General features: G+C 35.1%; 5 protein-coding genes and 1 pseudogene across 7 annotated transcripts; 2 read left to right on the top strand and 4 right to left on the bottom strand.

Moving 5' to 3' along the window:
* Positions 1–2,172: 2,172 nt before the first annotated feature.
* Positions 2,173–6,880, bottom strand: LOC138934770 (alpha-tocopherol transfer protein-like). Of its 3 annotated transcripts, none has more exons than XM_070298840.1 (7): positions 6,628–6,880; positions 4,500–4,656; positions 4,036–4,195; positions 3,704–3,884; positions 2,953–3,138; positions 2,752–2,857; positions 2,173–2,543 (listed from the first exon to the last, which is right to left on the bottom strand). In XM_070298840.1, the coding sequence occupies exons 2-7, from the start codon at positions 4,636–4,638 to the stop codon at positions 2,380–2,382; spliced, it is 936 nt and encodes a 311-aa protein (XP_070154941.1). In that variant the 5' UTR covers positions 4,639–4,656; positions 6,628–6,880; the 3' UTR covers positions 2,173–2,379. The 3 variants fall into 3 exon arrangements, with proteins under 3 accessions (XP_070154941.1, XP_070154940.1, XP_070154942.1); XM_070298839.1 differs by having other exon boundaries at positions 4,500–4,644; positions 6,628–6,878; XM_070298841.1 differs by lacking the exon at positions 2,953–3,138 and having other exon boundaries at positions 4,500–4,644; positions 6,628–6,879.
* A 1,512-nt stretch (positions 6,881–8,392) lies between these two features.
* Positions 8,393–9,018, top strand: LOC138935182 (uncharacterized; annotated as a pseudogene).
* Positions 9,019–9,374: 356 nt separating this feature from the next.
* LOC138935183 (uncharacterized) lies at positions 9,375–10,221 on the bottom strand. Its single transcript, XM_070299608.1, has 3 exons — positions 10,142–10,221; positions 9,750–10,022; positions 9,375–9,624 (listed from the first exon to the last, which is right to left on the bottom strand). The coding sequence occupies exons 1-3, from the start codon at positions 10,219–10,221 to the stop codon at positions 9,375–9,377; spliced, it is 603 nt and encodes a 200-aa protein (XP_070155709.1).
* Positions 10,222–12,979: 2,758 nt separating this feature from the next.
* LOC138935184 (uncharacterized) lies at positions 12,980–14,154 on the bottom strand. The gene is made up of 3 exons (XM_070299609.1): positions 14,133–14,154; positions 13,626–13,960; positions 12,980–13,354 (listed from the first exon to the last, which is right to left on the bottom strand). Exons 1-3 carry the CDS (start codon positions 14,152–14,154, stop codon positions 12,980–12,982), a joined length of 732 nt encoding a protein of 243 aa, XP_070155710.1.
* Positions 14,155–14,468: 314 nt separating this feature from the next.
* Positions 14,469–15,584, top strand: LOC138935186 (uncharacterized). The gene has a single exon (XM_070299610.1). It carries the CDS (start codon positions 14,469–14,471, stop codon positions 15,582–15,584), a length of 1,116 nt encoding a protein of 371 aa, XP_070155711.1.
* Positions 15,585–21,583: 5,999 nt separating this feature from the next.
* On the bottom strand, positions 21,584–23,531 carry LOC138934590 (uncharacterized). Its single transcript, XM_070298524.1, has 2 exons — positions 22,673–23,531; positions 21,584–21,870 (listed from the first exon to the last, which is right to left on the bottom strand). The coding sequence occupies exons 1-2, from the start codon at positions 23,529–23,531 to the stop codon at positions 21,593–21,595; spliced, it is 1,137 nt and encodes a 378-aa protein (XP_070154625.1). The 3' UTR covers positions 21,584–21,592.
* Positions 23,532–25,565: the final 2,034 nt, after the last annotated feature.

A 25,565-nucleotide genomic window follows, 5' to 3' on the forward strand; every position in this document is an offset into this window, starting at 1 on the left:
ATACTTACGGAATTGACGGAATATTGATAGAAGCTGTCTTTATGCGCCGTTATCTGCTCCATTACCAATAATTATGATATGATAATGCAACAGGGATAGAAAAAAATAAAATATGACTTTTGCAAAATCGCTTCGAGAATAATATCTGATAACATTTTGAATTTGCAACGATATATAAAGAAGAAAGAAATAAGCCAATAGAATTAAAAAAAAGGCGCCAAGAGATTAAACAAAAGACGATATCAACGATAGCAAAGACGAATGTTTACGTTTCTTAAACGCGCGCGAGCGGAATGAAAGAAACAGCTGTTCATCGAGGAGTAGTAGAAAAAATTGAACATAATCAGATGCGCTTCGCGATTTCAACGCTCTTCAACGATACGAGTGACAAATAAATCTCGTCTCTGACGCCGTATTCGGCATGAGGCATCAAAGTAGATTCAACAGAGACATTATTCGGTGCATCATTAGCTTATTAAGTTAGTTAAGCGAGGACGAAAGAAGACAACGTTGTACATGGCGACAGTCGCTAAGCTGCCTTAGGCGTCGTTTTAGAGCCACGATATTTTATTTTGTGCTTTGTACTGCGATTCTTTTCTACTTCGTCTTTAGCTTATAGCAATTTTTTAAAGTTTTCCATTATAAGTAAGCGCGACAGCATAAGTAAATCCAGGAAATTAATTTAAAAAATTTGAATATCAGGAAGAAATATTTCAAACACGACGTCAATATTATTTTTTAACTTTACATCTAATGAGATGTAAAGAAGAATTAATGAATTCTTGTCACGCAAACAACTAGTGTATTGAATTTCTCATAAAATGTGAACCAAGTCTGCTTATTAAAATAAATTTGTAGCTTAATCAAAGATAGATTTAAATAAATATATTTTTTTTGTATAATGTGAAATCTTTTTAGAGCAACATTGTTCATTCGTATTTAGAAAATAGCTTGCTCGCATGCAGATAAGGCAATAGCGTACAAAGTGCAAGAATTAGTGAAAATTAATTAAATTAACTAATCTATTTTTTTTCTAAAAATAAATATTAATAGATTCTTTTTTCTTTCTTTTGAATTAGTATAACAGCTCAAAATGTTCATTACATTGAAATAAGCACGATGTATTAATACCATATAATATTAATATATAATTGAACATGCATATGAGAAATATATACATAATATATCATAATTTATGAGTATATGAAATTTTTTTATGAAAGACACATAAAACGCTTTTTACGATTCTTACGATCTTTAAGTTGCATAAAATAAATTGGCATAAATTGCCGGAATAAATTGATTTAGCCGTCAATCTAACACATAGACGATTAGACGTCCATTATTATATCGATAACCGTATCTAGGTCGTGCAATTTGCAGCGTGCGACTCTTTTTGAGATGTTTTTATTCGATAATGTAAAAATTGCATATTTTACAAATAATTGCACAATTACTTTGTGTTATATATCATCTTTACTCGTAACATATAATATAAATCAAAGTGATATTAAAAAATAAAATCATCTATTGATATTTTCTCTTTCTAGCATTTTTCTTTAAATAATTGTAACATTTATTTAAAATTGAACTTTTTAATCTAATTCTTTTATTATTACATCAAGTCATCGAGTACTGTTATATTTTTTAAACATATAATAAGGCACAAAATGTAAAATAAATTTTTTATAATAATGTTGCTATTGTAAATTACTCTTACTAAATACATATAAATATTATAGTAAAGTGGTGGAAATTTTTTAATATACTTGATATTTATCAGATCAAGCAACATACATCTGACAACGATAAGCATAGAAGTATGTGGCGCTATCTCGAGATCAATGTCATCAAATAGGGAACAAATAAAAACTCGTCGCCTCGTCCGGGCATCGGATAATGAACTGATATAGAACAATTAATTTAGAATAGGAGCTTGATGCAAACAAAAATAAAATTTTAAATCTCCCTTTATGCAAAAATAGAAAATTACGCTTTTAATAATAAATTAGTTTCTTTATTGTATTAAAAAGAGAACACTAAATTAAACAGCATTAAAGTAAAATTAAATTCATGGACATATAACTTTACTTTTATTTTTAAATAACTTCGTTATTTTAAATTGAAATTTACATTTTTTGAAATATAAAATCATACAAAATTATTGCCAGAACTATCATTACTATTGTAAAAATCGCCATATACATATACGATTTAACATTTTTCTGTAAGTTGTCGAAAACTATAATCTGTGTGCATAAACTATAATCTCTAATAATTATAATCTGCAATTTAATCGGATTAAAAAATAGTTTTGAAAATCAATAAAATTCTTCGATCCATTGATGTATGAATATGCTTTTGATAATAAAACTAGCATTAATCTATGTTTAATTTTCGAAATGAACCCTGAGTTCCTTCAAGTTCCATTAGAAGGCAGGACCTCTTCGATTCTGGTAAACGAGCCTTCTCGTTCGTACGACTCAGTTTCTCGTCCCGCAAAAACCAATCTCTGTTCTTTTCAATTTTCTCTTGCCAGGCAGCTGTATGGCGCGTGTAAAAATAATATTATAAATCAATTGCCTAACACCTAACGTATTAAACTTTCACAATTAATATATTTATTAATTATGATACTATTTATTATAAACAATATTTTGTACAAAGCGCGAGAAAACGTTTTATAGTAGCGAGAAACATTTTAGAAATGAATTAATTATAAATTGATAATAAATAAAAGATTATATTTACCATTTAATTCTTGAAACGTGCCTGCCTTGCCACCCCATTCGTTGGGAAGTATATCTTTATCCATATAAGCGTATAATTCCTCTCCGTCGCCATTATGTATGTGAAACTGCAAATATGAGAATTGTCTCGCGTGTCTCCAACTCATTTTTAAATTGTACTTTATCTTATATACTTATGACTTTGTATACATTTTTGGTTTACCTTCTGAATCAGTTTTTCTTTCAAGAGTGGATAAAGTACGTTGACAATATTAGTAATGAATGACGGTGCATTAAGAAAATGAACGCTAGACAATCGGAAAGGCATGCTATCTTGCACTGCCAACATCGCCCGTCTTACGATAGATTGTGTCGGAATAAATTTTGCAAAATGTGCCGTGCTACATCCCTAAAAAGATAAATTGCAGGAGATTTATGTTACCGATGCTAAATATTTGATAATTGAAAATGCGTGCGTGCGTGTGTAATTAATATATCCGAAAATGATGAAAGTTAAAGACTGTAAAAGGCGTTCCTTGATCTTTTTATATCTATTTTTCATTTACTAGAAACTAGACTTTATAAATGATCGCGCCTCGCGCGATTTCATCTGCTTTTGACGTAACGTAACACAGTGGTGTAACTTGTAAGTGAGAGTGCACTCAATATACTCGGCGCTTAAGTGCAATCTAGCCTTCCATATTTCATCCCCTAGCTCCACACCCAATCCTTCATATGCACTTTCTTCTTAAAATATGAACAATATATTATAAAAAAAGAAAAAAAAATGTGATTACCTTATTAAAGCAATAAATGTTTTATATTTAATGGCTACCACTATGCTAACGAATTTTAAGTTTCAAAACCCAGTAAGTCAAGGAATATTTAGCATACAAATATATATCTGTTGATAACTATATTTCTGATACGAAAAATTAGGCATAATAGAGAAAAAAAAGTAGAGAAATCCATACCTCAAGATCTATGATCATAATATTGGACAAGCAGGATTCCTCCCATAAACGAGCATCGAGTATCATTAAAATACGTTTGACTATCGCTTGAAACGAGAATTTCTCCACGTTGGTGTCGCGTAACCGAAAGATGCTGACACGATATCCTTCCTCGGTTAACGACGGCAAGACGAAGTAGTTTCTAATAAAAATATTTGCTTAAGAACGTATTATAATACTGTGAGAATTTATTTGAAACTTTTCGATTTGTTCCGCAACCCCAGGAGGGTATTCTAATAATTCTTTCTCAAAAATTATTTGGAATCGCGCGAAAGAATGTAAGATTTATTTACACTACGCCAACGGAGTCTTGAATATCCCGAGATAGCGGATCGCGAACAGTGAAAAATTCCGGCAAGGATGTTCGAACGGTATAATATCTTTCCAGTATTAATTTACATCTCTCGATGCTGTTCTTGCAGTTGTAAAGAAATCGCCCCAGCTTGCCATCGTCTACAATCAGTAAAATCGTATGCGTGATTTATATATTTTTTGTATAAGATACGTTGCAAGCTTTTTGCGCGTTAGACATATATTCTTTACCTGATTTTAATATTGTTGTCAAAAATGTTATTTTCCTAATTTTTGATAAACATCAATTCTATTTTTGTCATAGATCTTATTAAAAAAAAAATGCGCGATGCTCTCAATAACTTGAATATTATATTATTAGAAGATACTGTTATAAAGAGTACTGTTATCGAAAACACGTATCATACATTCGTTTCGATGATTAGAATAATTTACGGACAAACACCTATGTGATTTGGCAAGTGCGATTGTTTAGATAGCCATTCTCGAAGCGCTCTGATATCCCTTTCTCTCATATCCGGATCAGGTGGGAGCTCCTTGTCCATCCGTTTCCGTTGTGCCGGCGTTGGTGGTAATAACGTCATGATTTTCTGAAACAATAACTAAATCGATATTGTTGTCTAGCCACGATGCGGGAATTGTGGAACTCGGTTAGAGAGTAAAAATCCGGTAAGAGAGGAAAAAATCCGATAATATATATATATTCTTACTCTGTTTATTTGTATATATAATTTTGACATTTGTCTTTTTATTCTGCAGCGTAAATTTAAAATTAAACAATTTTTATTTGCTACAGCACTGCAATTTTTTACTTTGAATAAATGCATGTCATTTCTTTCGGCATCAATGTACAATATTTGATGATATAAATATAAAAGATTGCATCTAATCTATTGTTTACTTTCGCACTTTTCTTATCAGGATAAGTAAAGATAGCATTAGGTCATATGTCTTTGTTTAGTTTTCTCATTTTAGCGAACAAATAATTAATCTCCAATTCCGAATACCATTTGATGAACGGATTACTCATAACGCAGACTTCAAAGAATTTGGAAGAATTTGAAAAGAGAGAATATACAAGAAGACACGCATAATGATAAAGAAAGAGATACACTACATACTTTTTATCTATTTTATACCGACATTTATGATTCTCATTTTCGTACTTCCTTGCAGCTTCATATATTTCATTTAATTTGTCATAATGTCATAGCGTTATTTTTCATATTGCACAAAAAAATATATGCACATCCTTTATATTGTCCACATATTATAACGTGATTTATTACTGCTGCTAAATATGACCTCATCCATTCTCGGCGTCACAAACGATGTTTACCTCTTTAAAATATTTGCTTGAGAAACGAAGGTGCGGGAGTAATAGGAAATAACATACAGGCGAGTCGGGAAAAGAAACGCGTACGTGACACGAATTCGATCTCGCAAGCCCGTTCGAATTATTGGCAAATTTCGAAAGCATTCTTTTTTTGCGAAAACCGATCGAATACCAATTAGTTTACAATCGGCCATTACACTTCTCCATTATTATCATGGAATTGCACGACGTGTACAAAGAAACGTAATGCCGATACTTTCAGTATTTGCATTCCAATCTGCGTTTATATGCTTATCCTTTTCATTTACAAGAGCTAAAATTTAATAAAATTGTTTTAACACTAATGGATTGGATTTTTAACTTTTAACGTGGCTAAATATTTGCTTCTTTTGCTTATACTCTGCGTTAAATATAGAAAACAGCGCGGATGTCGCTTCTAATCATTACAACTGATGAATTTTCGTACTTTTAACAATCAATTTTATTAATGAAAAGAGAGAATAATACTGGCACTTGTAAATCGGTCAATTGATTTCGATCTCAGATCTTTTTCCGCAAATTAATAGTAATTAATAGTATTCAAGAGAAATTGGAATAACTGTTCATTTAAAATCTAAATTATAAATAATTTACTCCAAATTGTCCGTTCCACTTTTTCATAATTGTATCACATAACACAAATAACATTATTGTTAAACTGATGAAAATTATTCAATAAATATAAGAGAAGTTTCATCTGCGGAAGAAAGGAAACATTTTCGGATAAAAGTAACAACTAGTAGTATATAATCAGGTAAGAAATAATTACAAGATAAAGCTTTGAGAATTGAAATAAACAAACGATTGTACATTTTTTTTTTTTTTTATTATTATTATTATTGATGAATCTAGAATCGATTTTGTTGTCTATAAGGTCGATTAAATTATAATGGAGATATACATATATTAAACATTTTTAATGTTTATGTGAAGTGAAGGAAAACTATTTGAATAAATGTTTTTATATCTACTCTCGCGTATCTTTTTCTATAAAATCAATTTAAAAAAATTTTAATATCAAATAGCTCTCTTTTTCTCTCTCTCTCTCTATAAAATATATATTTAGATTTTTATAAAAAATATGTTTTTTCTAAAAAAATTAATTTTGTGGAAATTTATAAATGAAAGGAAATGCATAATTTTTGTTATGTTTCCATATATTTACGATGAGCAATGTGCGTGTTTTGCAGTTACTTACGGATTGAAAGAGGATTCGAGGATCAGTCTCCAGAGTATTGCGACACTTATTTGTTTTTTATATAAAAGTTAATAATAAATCGCAGCCGGAATGTCGTGATGTTCGTAAAAATTTCATGCGTTGCACTGTGCAGCCCAGTTTGACGAGTAAAGATGTACCTTCCACCGTTTCTGGCGTTCAGCATTTCTATCTGCTCGCAGCAGAGCGATTCCTCTCTTTCTCGACTTAGCAATAGTTAGCAAGTTCCCCACCATAGAGATATCGTATACATATGCAACATACTGCGCGCGTACATAAGAATAATATCCAGGTACACACGTGTGACATCCAACGTGCGTGAATTTAAGTAGAGAATGCACACCGCTCGTCTCATTGTTTTCATAATGAAACTTAGCCAACGTGACCTGATTGCAATGACGATTGCTCGATTTCGATCATTGATCTCGCGCGAAAGTAGCCAGTTGTATATTTTGAAATAAGCGTAACCCGAAGAAGAATTATTTTTATTTTATTAAACCTTTAATTTTATCAAAACATTTTTAATTTTTTTAATTCAAATCGGAATCCGATAAAATAAAACTAAAGCCTTTACTTAGCGCATGTATTATTGGAGCCATTGTTGATTTAAAATTACAAAAATACATTTCACAAACAAAATTGCGTGCAAAATTGACATCCTTGTGTTTAAAAATTAATTTTGATATCGACAAGTGAATACAATTAATCTATGAATTTCCTTTCAGTCTTACTTTTAAGTACTTCTAAATAGTTTCCCTATATTTTTCAGAATCAATATGCTTTCTGCTTTATAATCTAATCATGCATAGATGTTTTTAGTATGATAAAATAGATATATCGCCGATGTCGAATCTGAATATTTTGGTTGAAAACGAATAAGTTAAAGAAGTTGACTATAAATACCTTCTATTTACTATAACTTTTACAAAATTGGCCCAAAAATGGTCAAATAGGCCAGAATCATAGTCACTAACATATCCATTACTATTTATGTACGCCGTGTTTTCAAGATATCCGACTTTGATAGCATAACTTGTGATTAAGGTAATCAATGCACCGTGCATCCGATTGCGAAAATTGCGGAATTATATAAATACAAAGAGTTCCCCGAAAGAATATTTTAAAAGCCGTATATTAACCTACTCGAGCAATCGTAAAATTACAACATAAAATTATAACGATGAGTGCATATTAAGAATTGATTGTGCAACGTTTGTCAAGACGCATAAAACGCGAGTGTAATTTATTTGATATATTCTGAATGATGTTCCCATGTTATACATATATCAGAAAATTTGCTGTACTTTAAACGCTGCTAAAGTTTGCAAAATATTCAATCAAAGTGCCTGTCGATTCATAAACAGATGTAAATGAGCAAAACTCGTATTTTGAATACAAAAGCGTGAGATAGGCGCAGCTACATAACTCGATAATCTTTAACATCTCAAATTCATTTGGGAATTAATGATGGGGATTGAAAGATGTAACGATTTGACGTAACATTCAACTAATGAAAGATTTAATTACATTTTCTCGGTTGTAATTAATTATTCATTGTAATTTGTTGCATCACTGGTTGACAACTGACGGACGCGATGACCAATGATTCTTTCTATACTTCACGCGTTATCGTTACGTTGTTATGCTTCTAGCACAATTTATAGCGGTGTCATTATTAATAATTGCATTGGAAATTCCATCATTATATCTAGAAAAATTGGATTCAGCTGTCAGAGCATGAAACGTCGTTCTAAGAATCGCAAAATGTAAAGTTTTCGTCGACTCGCGAAATGGTGGACTGCATTACCATATGCAACAGCGCCTGCATAACATGTATCTGGTGCATTCTCTTTTCGGTATGGTACGACTTCGTAACAGCCAGCAGTCACTGATCCGTAAGAATATGCTAGAGCATATTCCGCATGCTTCTTCTATCAAATTAGTCTTTTCCTTTTTCCTTTTAGTTTTCCAAAATTTTCGAAAAATCTTAGGAAAGTGGATTCGAGCGAGTGTTGCGTACGCAGAAAGTCGATCGTGAAACACCGTAAAGTACGTTCGCGTGATTTTTCGAGATGCGTGAAAGCTGATTCAGTTCGTGCACGACGATTTAAGGATTTCTCGTGCTTCGAACGCGATGACGAAGAACGACGGGACCATCGTTCGTGTCCCAGAGAAAAAATATATGATCGATCATTGGGAGAAGGTAGAAACGCATGTCGATGTTTAAAAAAGGATAGGAGAACTTCGCCAATATGTAACGGACCGGTCAAATGTTCCAATAATTACAACAAGTCGGACAGTTTTCTGAACAGCAAGAACAACAACGGAATTTTAGAAGCAGACAAAAGCAAATATGTCTCTAAAAGATCTTGAGGTATCTGACAGCATTTGTTTCCAAGAATCGAAAATAAACTTGAAATGTGCAAATCAAATTAAATTATCGAAAAATAATAGAGAACGTGTTAAACGTTTAGTAGAACCGACAGCGATATTGTTAAGTACATAAAAAATCCATATATATAGTCTTTGAAATATCTTAGCATTTATGAATTAAGAAAAGCTATTTATTCACATTTACAAGTGTGCAAATAAAAATAAACGCGACAACAAATAAAGCAAATTATGTCAAATATTGTATTAATTTTATAACAATATTAATTCTAATTTTAATATCTACGATATCTATATAGTGAGTTATATCGTTAATCTATTAACTTGTTAAGAATTTGTTAAGAATTTTCGGCTAGATTGCTCTCGAAATTCTGCTCAACATTACAATCACGTTTTCTGTCCATCGTATCTTTCTGAATGACAATATCTTTGAAAGGAGGTCGCATTGGATTAACGTCTGAATCGTCAACAATCTGCACGACTTTTTGGACTGTTGAAAATTCCATTACGACTGTCGATTTCGTATCATTTAGTGTCTGAGAAGCTTCCGACATTTTTGTTTTTTCATCAAGCTTCTTTGTTTTTAATCTATTTCTAAAATGCAAATCTAATAAAACGATGACGCATAATAATATTGATAAAATAAAGAACACGCAAAAAAGAAAAATTAAATAAAAGGAAAAAAGAATAGTATATATGAAAAATGCAATTACGGAAGTGGCATTTTCCCTTCGCTCTTCTTCTGATATTCCGCCAAATATCTCAAACTCTTCTTAGATTTTTTCTTCTGACCATTTTTATTTCTGCGTTCGCGACTACCGTTTCTATTAGAATTGCTGACAACGTTAACGTCACCATTGCCACTAAAGTCTGATTTTTCTGATTTTTTGGCAGTTCGTAAGATATAGCTCTTCGATCTTTTTAAATCAGCTCTTGATTGACAAGCAGTCTTCCTGGCGCAACAACGGTGGCCCTGATATTGCCACCTAATATATAAAATTATTAATGTGATGGCATAATCATAACTTGCATAATAATGAGAATTTTATTAATATTTTAATAGATTAAAATTTAAATAGGAAAATAGTTTGGAACGGATCATTACCATAACGCACAGGTCGTGACTGTCGAACTGAACATGAAAATACAATTCAGCACCGTCAAAGCTATTAGCGGTTCCAGCATGATTCGTCAACATTTTCCCTCGTTTTCTCGATAACAGGAACGGTTTATCGCCCACGATTCCTTCTTATCAGATCCAACTACTACTATTAATTTTTTTTTCTAAAATTTTATACAGAAAATTAGACAAACATATTTACTTTTAGCAATATGACTGCCATTTATGCCAATTTGATTGAGATGTTCGATATTTTGCGATTACGAGTGTCACAATGTTCAGAGTGAGTTAAAGTACTAAACATAATTTTCATCTTCTAGCCTAGCAATATTTGCTTTATAAATTATTTAATATATTCGAAAATATATGCGCAGAAATAATTTAATTTAATTTAAACAAAAATTATACTTTCTCTTCTTAAAACAATTTTTATATATTATTCAATTTTTATACAATATATACATTATACAAAAAACTCAGTAATGATCTTTAAATTTATCCATGTGACATATTGTTCAAATTTCGTCAAAGACGTCTCGTTTGCGGAGTCGGCAGGTGATGATCAGAGATCGGAAAGGAAAGATATGCAGGAAATGTGTACAGATTACCATAGCTGTTGACAGGGGAATCAGCCAATCAGCAACCCCGATGACTGCCGCAGACCTTCTCTCGACGGGAGTCCTCCAAGGACCCTTTTTGGATACCAGGGCGTACAATGACGGCGTAACCGCAATATAAAAACGCTGGTCTCGAGATCCCCCGATCCGCGCATCTGTGTGACGTAATATAATGATGATATTACGGCTTTCCCTCCCCTATCCTTCGTTTGCGGATACGAAGCAGTTCTCGATACCACAATGCGAGAAATCGACAGACCACCCTGGACGATCGTGCGCGTCACCACCTGTGGCGAACGCACGATCGCTGATTTATTTATTCCTTCCTTGTCAATGACGATTAGTGCCATTAACGCGAGAAACGAGCGAGTTTGCGAGGATTTAAAATCAGCGATTTATATCAGACCAAAGAAAATAAAATCATCACATCCAAAGATAAAAATATTATCGACGATGATATACTTATGTATGGAGGAGCAAGAAATATTTCTAACACGAAAATTTTTTTTTTAATCAAAATGCCGCAAGCTCAATTTTATTCACGTTGAATCGTGCGAAAAAAAATCTCCATTTTACGCGTCTTCCAAGTGATTCGTGAATTATCGCCGCTCTTTCATCCCTAAAACGGGCCCGATCTCGCGCGCCGAGATCCTTTCCATAACTCGAGAGCCGTCCCACGTATAATAATATCGCGGTCACTTGTCGCTCCATTCATCAACGACCGCAGGCTTCTCTTTAGTACGGGAAAACGAGTAGCTTTTCACTCACCGCCGCGAGACCGCTCCTGCTCGTCACGCTGTTTCTTCGCGTGTATATCGAGAACGTGTTCATTCTTCGTAGCGTCCTAATTTATTGGCCGGTGTCATTGTCACCGTTCTTAAACGCGCGACCACACAGAATGCGAACGACACCTTTATGAACTCCCACGCCATTCACGATTACGAAACCGCCCATGCATTTTCTTACCCCGCGTCTCTGTATTGTGCGTCCATACGCTCCCTCTACGCATCGATAATCGCGACACATTTATCCTTCTTTCTTTGTGTGTCCAACTTTATACGTTGAAATCATAGGATATCGCGGACGACGTTCGCGGCATAATCATGATTCGCCGACTGTGACGACCTCGAGAGGATCCTCGTGACAATACCGAGGAAATATGGGGACAGTTTAAAATTGTTCAAGTATTCTCGAAATCGTTTATAAAATGACATAGCGTGAACTAAACTCAATAAAGAATCATTCGTATCGTATCTCTGACGATTGATTTAACGGTGGACAAATTCTTTTCTACTGGAAAAAGAAAAATTAAACTAAATAAAAATGATATTCAATGTTATCAAGAATGGATAAGCACATATGCGCCTTTATTCATATTTTCGATTGATCTAGATTACAAATATAAAGATCGCAGAATTTACAATTGTGAATTTCGACATCTGACAAGTCACAGTAGCCTTCTTTATTCTTCGATGAACAAGTTGGCCGCTTACCGTCACCGACATAAAGGAAAGACTGAAAGGAGTTAACAGCAATTACGATAATGCCGTAGGATTCAACAACGCGGTCTCCAGAGACACGTTATGCTATCGATCGTCGTAAGGCCCATTGAGACTTTGTACGAGGAGGAAAGGAGTCACGAAGAAGATAGGAAATAATCCCGAACGAGAGGTTCATCTGGCGAGCCGTAACGAAACGGTTTTGCACGGTTGGTCGGTTGGAAAGGATGAATGAACCGGGCGCACATTGAGTTTCGCACGTCTTTACGCATTCACGCCTATCTGGCATGTATTGAGGATCCATCTACATAGTCATTGAGGAAATTCTAATCTTTTCTTCAGAATGTCATCGATGCGGCTACCAATAAACCTGGTCCAGATATTCATGATATTCATGTTCCTTAAAATCCCGGAAAATTTTTCGAGTTACACTGATTTTCAATTTACTGTCTCGACTGATATCGTAAATATCTTCTCTTTCTATAAACTCTAATGAAATAAATGCATCCTTTACATAAACATTAAATAAACTGAAAAATGTGCAAAATATAGAACATGGAAAAGGATATTGAAATCATTTTTTTTTTCCATTAGATATTTACATAATTTGATACTATTACATTAGATTTTTATTTTAAATTATTTAATATGATTTATAACGAGAACAAAATATGTGGATACGTTACCATTGTAATACTGTTAAGTTACTACTTTCTTTTCTTTTTTCGTTTGCTTTTGGACACTTTTGTCGGTTTCTTTATAATTTCTTCCGGGATGTCCGGTTTCTGTACATCTTCTACAATTGAATCGACAACGGGTTGCGATGGTGCAACTGCAGATACAGCCGTAGGCGCAGGTGCAGGTAACGGCGTTGGCGGTTTGGGCGTTCTTAGTTCAAGTTCGACGTTTCTATTTTTTTGTTCAGAATCTTCCGCTTTCTTTTTTATCCTTAGTAAGAAGATATTTTGATTGCCCTCTGTTATGTGATCACTGTATACTTCTTGAGAGCCTGAGGTAAATTGCGGATAAACCGTGATGGTCTTGCATTGATGGCTATCCTGTTCGTCCCTGCACGATTCGATCTATAGGAATTTAAATCATATATTCTTCTCGGGAAACGGATCAAAATTATAATTGAAAATTGTCTTCTTTATCTTCCATTTTAATACTTTTTTTTTACTATGTATTTTTTTCTTAATAAAAATTTTATATTGGAAAGATTGAGAGTTAATGAAATGTTAAAAAATTTGAGTTCTTTTTCTGATTTACGATTTACGAATCGAAACATTGATCTGTTTTTATTAAGTGATGAATTATCAATTTCTTAAAATTTGAAGAGACACGAGGACAAACCTTATAGCCGATTGTTTGTGACTTATAAGGGGATTCCTTCTTTTCATCGAAACGGGATGTCGAATGGACGCGAAATACAATGCGGTCATCGCAATCTGCGTTGATTATCTTGGGGCCCCTTTTGCTTGTCGGTCTTTGAATTTCAACGCAGTCGCAGGGTGGGTCCCATTCTGTCCGTTTCTTTCTTTGTCTATTTTTATCCTTTTCTAATCTAATGATGAGCTGATTGCTAATCATCTCTGCCCCGATTTCTTGGTAATATTTTGAGCAGGCATTCTTAGCGAGTGTAGATGACGAGGATGACAGATGGGACATTGGAGGACAGAGGCATACATCTTGTTAAAGCGTTTTAAGATGATCTTATAATATAAACACATCTGTATTTCTTATTAGGAAAATATTATTTATCTCTTTAAGCGTTAAATTCCAAGCAGCAGGGGCTAATTCTTGAGTATAATTTTAATCAAAACCTGTTTTTAATTAATAAAAATCTGTTCTCATATTTACTTTTATCGTTAGAAGACTGCATTTTCGCTTGCAATTTTGAGTTTGCCGGAAATAATCTTTATTGAAGGCAAAACATATCTATTTATTTAAGGTCCCATTTTCGAAAATGTGGTTATGATTCGTATAGTTTGCTAAAATCGATTCTTCAATCAGGCATATTCATTACGTATTGGAAAACAAATTCATGTCGCAGATCCATGCTTTTTTCAACAAATCATTGACATGTCATTATCCCAATATAACTCGATCTAAATTTACTCGAAATTCCATACTCCATCATCATGTGACTCAACAAGCTCAGTTATTTACATTCATAATGAAACAGAAATAGTAAGGATGATTGTAACAACTTACAATTGCGGCTGTCCTATATTGAAGAAGCCTTCATTGATCGCTGGATCAACCGGATCGCAAGCACCTTGTTCACCTTACTGCTTTCGTCCATCCAGTTCTTCGTATCAATCGCGAGGTCACGCGGCTCAATGCTACGTGCAATCCAGAACTGTCGAAAAACCGAAACGCATCATATCCAGAGACAAAGTTTCCCGCCGCATTGATTTAAAAAATTCTCGTTATGCTCCATCATATTCACAATATATTCCATCCCCGTACTTATCATCGATCGCTCCGAAATGCTCCAATTGTTGCATAAATGTATCCAGGATCTCTTCACGGAGACCGATAAGTGCTACGACAACTTCTATGTCAAGAGATAGCATGAGCAAGTATTCTTCAAAGAGCAGAAGCGAATCGAGGTTGAAGAAGAAACTCGAAATGTCAAACAAGGAACAAGCTCCGACTGACAAAATTGTATCGGAAATTGTTAGAAAAAGACAGCCGTACAAAGAGATCGAAGCTGTCATCAATGACAATCGTGTCATCATTAGAATGCACAAGGAGTCGGTCAAAGAAGAGTACGATCCTCCGTGCGAATGCGTCGGCCAGGTAGATGTAAAAGAATCTGCGTCAAACTTAAAAAAATGCAATGACAGCATCGCGTTCGACATGGCCAATGGAAGTTTGGAACTCTGTCGTACTTCTCGGGAAGATACATCATCGATGAAGAAAATCCGCGATCGAGATGAGACGGGATGTCATACGCTCAAGTTGTATCCGAATGTAAAAGATGGCGATAACATTGGACAAATTTCTGCAGCTTCTCACCTGGAAAGCGAGAGAGATAGAAGATCAAAGGTAAAAAGACTAATTGATCTGGAAGAGAATCCGAATATATTCTTACTGAGAATCAGAAAGCACTGCGATAGTGGCGATAAAAAGCAGAAAATTGATCTTGAGTTCCGAGCACCGCGACCGTGGCTACCTAGGAAGGATAAGAAGAAGAAACATCTCACAGACTTGTCTGAGAAATTAAAGGAATACGAAGATAAAATTGAAGAAAACGATGAGCAGATCGACATTGGCAAAGAAACGGATGAAGAAAATGACGAATAAAAAAGATAAATTTTAGAAGAAAATGCCGAAACACTTATTTACTTTTCTTTTTGCTTTTAATTTTTAATTTGACATTCTATTTCTGTAATATCATATATAATAGTAGCACCGTCTATAATACTTTTGCATATACTTTGCAAAGATTTTCTTTTTTAAATTTCTCTTAAACTAAAAAATAAAAATAGAAAATTTTAATAAAAAGACATAGTGAAAAATAAATATTATAAAAAAATACAAAAAACTTTCATCATATCTCATATTGCTTCTAATTTCAATCAATGATAATAAATAGAATTATCGCATAAGAAAATTCTCGCTTAACTATCGAATCAAAATATTAAATAATTCTCAGTTTCTACTTTATGAAAAAGTGAATACAGACAATGACATACATAATTATTTTCTATATAAGTTTCAAGAGAAGATATACAATAAGAGGTCCACTGTATATTCTCACGAAATCAATCTTTCTTAGGCTATCAACATGGTACAGATTAATTAATGCGTGTCGAATTAAATTTCCGGAACGTACGAGAATAAAGAGTTCGGTAGTCAACGGTTCTACTGAATTTTTCATTGTATGCGCTTAATTTGTTTCGGATTGTTCAGGTATATAGTTTCAGAATGATAGGAACGAGTTCATACAAAATACTGCGACAGGTGCCGAACGCCGCTTTTTTTTGGCGTAATCTTTTGTTGGCTCTCAGATCAATTTTACAATCAATTTTTTATCAAGTTTTTGAAAATTGTCGCATATTTATTATATGTTTAAAATTTCTATATATTTGAATTTATTAATCGAACTCTCTCTATTTCTGAAGATAAGTATTATACATAGCCAGTTAATAAAAGCATTTATTATTAAAAATAAATTCGGTAAAGATGAGCCGACGAACCATAAAAGTGACGATACGTTTTCGATAGAAGAACGACGTACGTAAAATCTAGCCTTGCAGGCGCAACACAAACGTAATCGTGGGACGAGGAACGTCGCTGCGGAGAAAATTGCCGTGCATCGCACTCTTTATTCCCGAAGATGTTCAAACGGGGTGCCCCAGAACGCGGAAGAAAGAGATCTTGAAAAATCTACGGATCGATTCTCACGACTCGACGCTCGGAGTCAGGTGCGCCCGTGAATGGACTTCTGGCTTTCATTCATCTCTCCTTGGAGATTCGAATAGCCACCCGCCCACACTAAGGCCCCCATTTTTTGACGCCCGACAGTCTCAGAAGAATGGGAAGGATAATGGAGAAGAAAAAAAAAAAAAAAAAGACGATTCCTCAGTCAAGAGTACGCGACCCGAGATCGAGCCGTTCCATTGACTCGTATAATGATAAGCCGAAGACTTTGAGCAGCATGATTTTTCAATCGATCCAATATGCTTTTCATGGTCTTGGATTTATTAATACTCCGATTTATATAAAAAAAATCGTGTGATTCAGTGGCGCAATGTGTCTCCTGACATAATTTAAGACTTGTAGAAGCTGTTTCTCGAAACGCTTGTTGCAAAAGCGATAAAATTCTAAACTGGAATAATCTTATTAACAGTTTCAAGAATATTATATATTCGGCTAATTTAACTAATTAATTGTAATTAACAATAAACTGTAATTAAATTTTCCATTTTGTAATTTAATATTTCTAATTATTTTTATGGAGGGGTGGGGGGGGGACATTCATAATAATTCTATAACGATGAAGAATTCCAGAATAAAAAGATATGTAAATTACATTAATTGTACAGTATATCGATTTATGGATTTTTAATCATCTATTTATTTCATTTATTTTATAGTTTTATTTCTCTCTAATAGATAATATTAATTTTTTTGATATAAATAGATTTTTAAACAAACCCAACATTGGAAAGCTAACATTTGCTTATAGGCTGTCAGTAAATCACGATACAATCTAGAGGACTTGTCGTGATAAATCAATCAATACGCACAATAATTTTTAAATAAAATATTTCGAATTTTTTTACTCTTAAGACTTTTTTATTTTCTAAAACAATATTTTAACTTGCTTCTATTTTCAACTAGTTTTTTTCGATAAATATATTTTTTTTCAATTTGGATTTGTAACAGTTTTCCAAAAACAAACGTATAGCAAATGTTATAAGTGTATAAAGAGTCATTAAATGATGGTTAAATGAAGTCTAACAATAAGTGGGAACCACTCAAATTATTAAAACGAATTATATCTACATGCCGATGTATACCTATTCATGATTAAATCTAATAATGAATTCTAAGTAGCGATGTTCATGATAACTAACAATTAGCTTTTGACAAGTGCTACATAAGCGTGCATGAGATCTAACAAGCGCGACAAATAGCCTCTATATACCACTTCTCAATATGAACGCGTGCAAAAGCCGCACCGCGTTGTAACGGGGTAGAACGAGACGTGCTTCCGTCTAGCATGAATGGGCCTTTTTGGTGAATATATAACGTCGATCAAACTAAGCATCTCTCAATTTCTTCGCCAATAATGTCAATTTTAATACCATAATTCATAAATACAAATATCGATAATTCCCTAATAGAAAAAAAGTTAAATTAGAAAACGTATCGTAAGAGGAATTTTTGGTATTGTGTTTTACCATAGTAATGGATACACAGAGATCCATATATCAGAAAGTCAGCGGCGCCCCGGGTGTGCTTCCCGGGTGAGCGCGAGAATACTCTCGTCCTCTGCACATGCATCTGAGAAAGTGCGTGTGATCCGTACGGGACGTAAAAGCGGAATATGTCGCGTAAAGGCAGGAGGGAAGGTGAACCGGCTATAAGGGGCACCTAAACGCTTTTTAAAACCGGGTCGGAAGAATTCGTATCGAGTGTCAGAACGCGCAACAATGACGCGGGCAAACATTCCGACATATACAGGCCCACCCGCGGCGTGCGTTGCTGCGCGAAAGATACGCTCGACACAGATGATATTTGGACGCGCATCGACGGGAGGAGACGAGAAGAATGAACGGCGACGATGGAAAACGGAAGAATTTGTATTCGATGACAGCGATTTCCTCGGCGCGACAGCTATTACGACGGGGATTACGAATCGTTTTCAACGGTTATAAATTCGGTTCAGGTAGAGAACGATATAAACGATTACTCACGATAACTGAGTCCAACCGTTATACGAAATACACGAGTATGCGTAACGTGTTATGGACGTAATAAACAATTCGATCAATTAGTGAAAGAATAACACTGTAAAAAAAAAAAACTGATTAAAACTTCAAACGAAGTGTCTAAATTTTTAGACAGAATGTTGTCTGAATGTTCAGACTCTTTCAAACTTTTAGGAAAACTATTCTGATGATTGAGACAGATTATTTGAAGTTTCATTTAGATATCTAGATCTAAAAATTCAGACAAAAATGTGTCTGAATTTTTAGAAAATGATTTACAGTGAACAGGTCGCTGTATTCTGAATGTTCATTTTCAGCTATTCTCCAGCTTCAATGTTGAAAATAATCAAACTGCCAAATTACATATAGAAAAATTATTATAATTTGAATAAATTTGTGAAATCTTTACTCTCTTCTTGCGTCTTATAAAAATAAATTTCAGAGAAGACAATCCGTTTGCGTTGGGTGAAAAATGCAACATTAGTGGCAGCAAATCTCTCTTCGTGTCAAATGGTGGCTTAATGGTGAAAGATTATGTAATCTGAGATTAAGGTAGGTATAATCCGGAAGCGTTTAAGCAATCATTTAGTCTAAAGCTACCCTCCGATAATAAAATCTGCGACAGTCCGAATCGACGCGAACTACCTGAAGAGGACAGTAAAAAAGAAAAGAAGATAGAAAAAAGACGAATAAAGCGAGAGGACCGTCAACTTGGAAAGTGAAATTTAAAATCAATACATTCTTAATACTTCTTTTTTTAAATTGAAAATTAAAAATATAAAATTAGGCGAGAACATTTATCTGAAAGCAACTAAAAATCGCTTATTAAGAGAATGTCTGAAAAGTTTTGTACCCTCAACGAAAAGGACACTGAAACTCAGTATAGTGAATTAAGAGGGAAAAAGAGAGAGAGAGAGAGAGAGAGAGAGAGAGAGAGAGAGAAACATAGCAGGGAGAAAGATTCACGCTCTAGAGAAAGAACTTTAGAGGGCTCGCAGTCATATATCTGTAGGACAGTAGGGGGGTGTCAACGAGCTTGGACGAATGTCCCAGCGGGGTTTCCTCTATCGAAAACTCTGCTACCGAAACTCTCCGTGTGAGAATCTGACACACTTAACGTTAAGCTACCACAGTAGCCCCGGATTATTCAATTTTGCCAGTTGCGATCTCGTATCCGTATTACGGATGTCAATATTATCCTATAATCCCCTTTACATATATAATCTGTTAAATTAGACTTGAAATTGGAAAAAAGATTAAAAATGCCGAAACGATAATTTTCATTTCAATGGGAATGATAATTAAAAGGAAAGATACGTTAAACGAATTAAGACGCTCAAGTAGAGATGATAAAATCGTATTCTTTTCTAGATTATATTACTTCCCAAAGGATATATTAAAACTTTTTTTTCACAAACGTCCACTTTCTTTTCTTCTTTTTTTATAAGTTATATATGAAATAAGCAGAAAATTATATGATATCGTTAACTTTTGGAATATATATATTCATGAAATATATTTTGCAAGCTATTGCAAAACTTTAATAGTAATAAAAACGAAAGGCTCGAACAGAATACATACAGAATTTTTGAAAAATATTAATCGCAGCCAACTTTTTAAACCCTCGGTTCACCCTTTCGTATTTCCCTCAAAATCACAGACGCAACCGCGAAACATCCCATAAAAACGTATTGTAATGAAAAAAAGGCGGAAAAAGAGTACAGACACAAACACGCGTATGTTAACCGTGCGTGTGTTCTCGAGAACGAAAGGGCGCAACCTACTGTTCTTCCCCCTACGTTCTTTACAGCGCATCGTATAAACGAGCAAGGGGATTCTCTATTATTTGAGGGGTTGCAGTTGGTGACGCCATCTTGAATTCAATCGCCGGGAAAATGGTGGTGGTCCTGATGGTAACGTTGATGGACGCGTTATATTGCTGCTTGATTTAAATATGCGTTCATCTGGGTGAGAAATAGTGTGGAGATTTACCCCGAAAAAAAAGTATTGCGATTACTATTTTTAGCTGTAATATAAGTAAGTAAAAACATCATTAAAAGCAATTGTAAATTTCTAACACTATACAATTGATCATGTGTCATCATATGAATGTTAGTAAAAATTCTTTATGGAAATATTTTAAGAATATAACATAAATATAAAATCATTAGGTTTAACTTAAATATGTCAATTGTTGTAGAAATAAAATATTGCTCGTCTAAGGATAAAGTTAATACATTCATTTCACGTTTGTACTTTACGAATTAACATTATTTCGAAGGCAAACAATATAACAAATCTTTATCAAAACGCTACAATTATAATGTGTTATAAATGAATATTGGGAAATTTGAAGATATCTGTTCTCGTTAAGGGGAATAAATGCGAAATGAAGACTAAGCGATATTAATTTGTAAATATCTGTTTCATATAATTATAACAATAAATCCATCTCAAATATATAACAAATCTAATATATATAATAATAATAAATATATAATAAAATGTGTATGCATTCTCTGAGACTATATATCTACATTATATATATTATATATAAGTATTTACATTCATATATTCATTACATTACGCTACATTGCCATCACGTTGCAGGAAAATACGTAATAATAGTTGAGAGATGCAGAATACATTCGTGGCGGCAAATCTTTCTCTAAATGTAAATAATAGTATCGAAAATATTTCAGTGCTATTTAAAACTCTCAAGACAACCTAAGACGCACCTAACATCGTACAAAATATAGCGTATAATATATTTCGCGGTGTAATATATACTAGACGGATACCCTGTACAAGAATTTCAAATTTGTCAAACGGATCGTTACGTTAGATCTTTTTACCGGCGAGTTCCCGACGTCAGATCTGGTAGATGTATGGCGGAAGTCCGGTAGCTTGGTGAAACGAATGGCCCAGAGCGAACATGCCTAATGCCGCCGCCGAAACGCGATAAGGATCGCGAACTTCGTGGGTCCTCGTGTGCTTCTTCAGATGGTCCTTACGTCCGAATCGCTTGCCGCAAACGACGCAGGAGTGAGGCCGAACACCAGTATGGATACGCTTGTGTCGCGTTAGTTCTTCGTTCCTGGTGAACGACTTTCCGCAGGATTCCACGTCACACTTGAACGGTCTCTCCCCTGTAACAAATGGAAAGCATGCCATATTCCTGTTCAAAATGTAATTATTTGTGCCTGCGATACAATCTTGTAATGATGACCGATAATATTTTTTTCAACAAGAGGAGGCATGGATGTACGCGAACAAATTTGTTATTACCTGAATGAAAATTTGCTTAACACATATATTTGTGATTATTTAAATAATAAAAAAATCAGGGAGTGGAGGCGCGATATACATTAAATACATTAATGAGTAATAATTTTTAATGCTTATAAATTACTTTCTCTACATTTTTCGTTGCTAATAGTAATATTAATAGGAAGATGCAAACGCTGATACATCGATATTTATAATCGTTATTTATTTTCTGTAACTTTCTTTAAAGACCTATATTGTAAAATAAAAGAAAAAAGCCGAGATTTAAATTACTTTGCTTGAAAATTAAAATTATTACGAAAAAAGAACGATCTTCTAAAAATGTTCAGAGAGGGAGGGAGAGAGAGAGAGAGAGAGAGAGAGAGAGGAAGAGAGATATTCTCCAAAAAATATTTTCTGTATGCATCGTTATTTTCTCCAGCAAATTGTTTTTTTTTTCGTAAATAAATTATATTGAAAAATCTTGTATATATAAAATGTGTAAAATAAAAAAAGATAGAAATTAAAATTATTTGGGTCGAAAACTAAAATCATTTTAAAAATATTGAAAAAGATGTTCTCTCCAACTGTCTTCCATACGCATCGCTGTTTTTTCTTACTCAACAAATGATTACATATACATATAACTGGTACAGATAAAATATATAAAAAATTTTAATATACCAGTGTGTATGCGAACGTGTCCCTTAAGTTGGCCGTTGTTGCTGAACGCTACGTCGCAGTACTGGCAGCGAAATTTCTTTGGACGCATCTTCTTCATTTGTTTGGCGACAGCATCCTGTCGGTGCACCATTTGCACCGCTTCCTCCATGGAACGATTATAAAAATCCGAAGGAAGAATCTCCGGTTGAACCACAGATTGTATTCCGGGATGAATCCCGGAATGAAAGTCAGTAAAGGCATAGTACAACTCGGGGATCATCGAGTTCGCGGCCGATGATGGTCCAGCGATATCTAAATTCGCCATCGAATAAGTTTCATCGCTTATCGATGCGAAAGCCTCCGGTCGTCGGAATTCGAGCGTCGAGAGATACTTCAGCGGACTAACATCACTGGAACCGTTAAACACGTCCGGATCGCGAGCAGGAACCGCGGGAGACGTCGAATCGACTGGCTGCTGCGAACGGAAGGCACGTGATTTGTTCCTCGCATTTTGCACGGTACTCCCGACAATGTCCTCGCCTTCGAGGGAAAGCGTAGTACTGGTCGCCACGTCGTCGGAGGACTCACTTCCTCGACGTCTCCTCGCGCAACGGCGATGACGAACGTTTAACGATGTCGAGTCTGCCGTATCTCGATTCAAGAGACGATCGTTATATTTTTCGGATGTTTCCACGATGGTCGAGCTTGTTGTAGAGGTTGTCGATGTCGCCGAAGACACGACGCTCTCGTCGTCCTCCTCCTGTCTGTTGCACGACGTGTCATGGAGCGTATCGTCGACGGCGATAATCCCGGAAGCTTTGTTCGCGGTCTCTGGAATATGCCAAGGTCGAAAGAAGCCGTTGGTCCTCAGCTCGGACATCTTTGGAGACTTAGCGGAAGTTCAAAAACAGTAAATACTTCTATCGCCACTTATGAAACTTCACCGTCGTCGCTCGTTCGCGGACATAGGATAATCAGCGCGATAGTGCTACGGATTGTCCGAAACTCACTAAGCACGAATCTAAGCTCACCCCGACCTTATATAGAAATATTTCCCGCTACTAACGGCCTTTCGGGGGTCGAACCAATCCTCTTTATGGAGGGAGGATCGGTTCGTCCCCCGAAAAGCGTCGGCGGGAGAAGGATAAGAGCTGGGACGCCCTTGGCAGTAGGGCCGAAGGTGGGTTTAGAGGGGCCTGTCGAGGGCTCGATGCGCGATACGCAGCCCCTTTGTAGTGAATTAATCGGTCGCTGCGGCCACGGGGCTCTCGCCCTTTTTGTCACGAGGGAGCACGAGTGCGGACGTAGGGAGGAATATGGACGATCGGCGTGGAAAGTCAAAGCGCGGACGAAACAGGGGAGTCGGAAAAAGTCGATGCAGAACCGATACGAATGAACGAACGATATCGAAGGGTCGCAGGGCCTATATCGCGGGTCCACCCCGTTTGCTCAAACATGCCGGTTCTCTCAAACTAGGCACGCCTAGTGACACAAAATTTGGGATCGACGCCGATTATTGGCCGCGGAAGGATCGCGGTCCCCGACAACCCTTGCGTAAGTGTGGAACATATCGCCAGAATAAGATATTATCCGATTTCTTACTCTCAGACATTATTTACCGATTCATTATTATTATTATCGCTGTTTCTTCATAATGTTATGCATCATAATAAAAATAATATTAACGAGTAATTTTCATTTACGATATTTATGTGCTATGAATATTTTTAATATTAGTAACAAAAAAGATCGCAACAAGGATACAATTTTCATTGGCTAAAAATGAAATTACATTTAAACATTAACGAGAATATATTTGCAAAGATATACAAGTTACATTTAAACATTAATTTAAAAGCTTTCTAAAAAATGCTTGAAATTTTCAAAAAATAAATACAAAATTTTTTAAGTTTGCTTTCTTTTACGAATTTTATAGTTAAATCGCAATGAATTTTTTCTTAAAAAATGTTACGTTATGTTAATGATCTTAGATAGTAATCGAAGAAAAATAAATAATTATGAATAAATAACAATTCTAACGAAACGCGAGTCATCTATCTGCTACTTAATTTCATTGATAATTTAGCTCCATGCGAATCGTTCACGGTTGGTCACGCGAGCTGAAAGAATAAATTGTTTATAGAAAGCGATCCGTTCCAAAATCGACGGACAGGCCACTTTAGACACAATGAGGACCAAGGCAGACAGAGTCGGACCGTCATGGTACGGGGTGTCGCATCATGTATGGTATATACTGCTTATATACAGCAAAGGTCTCCGAGGGTGGAGCTTTGCAAAAGCGCGCCGTTGATTTATTGTAACACTCGAGGAGAGAGAGAGAGAGAGAGAGAGAGAAAGATCTCGCGTTACCCTCAGAAACGAAGAGAGCCGCGTTCGCCACCCACCCTTCCCGCTTTCGTCGGCCGTCTCGCTTCCACCAACTGTGACGACACCCTTCTGTCAAAACGATGTTCCTACAAAACCGGCCAGGGGCCATTGATACCGGGCTCTGCCCTTTGTCGCATTCGTCGCGACATCATCGCCGTCGCCCGTTTTGCGAAGATCCCGTTGCCTGAGCCCCGTTGCGCGATCATACGATCTCCGTGATGCCGCGATTTAGTAATTTACGGTCTTCTCCCTAATATAAAACGGATCCTCTCTCTCCCTATTTCTCTCTTCTTTCTCATTATTATCTTTTCTAGCTAAGTCGTCAAAAATAAGTAAGTGCTCTATATATGTTGATAAATCAAACTTTCCCACCCTCTCTCTCTTTTGGAGATACAATATGTAAAGATATTACTTGTAATCCCCTGAGAAAAATAAAGATTTACTTTTAAATTGCATATAAATATTCATCTAAAATTTATATATTCTGCTGCAAATTACAAATTGTCTAAACTAGGCTTGATCTGTT

Source organism: Polyergus mexicanus, unplaced genomic scaffold (genome assembly GCF_030449975.1).
Source record: "Polyergus mexicanus isolate NDT 795.1 unplaced genomic scaffold, iyPolMexi1.0 SCAF_7, whole genome shotgun sequence".
Classification (NCBI taxonomy): Eukaryota; Metazoa; Arthropoda; class Insecta; order Hymenoptera; family Formicidae; genus Polyergus; species Polyergus mexicanus.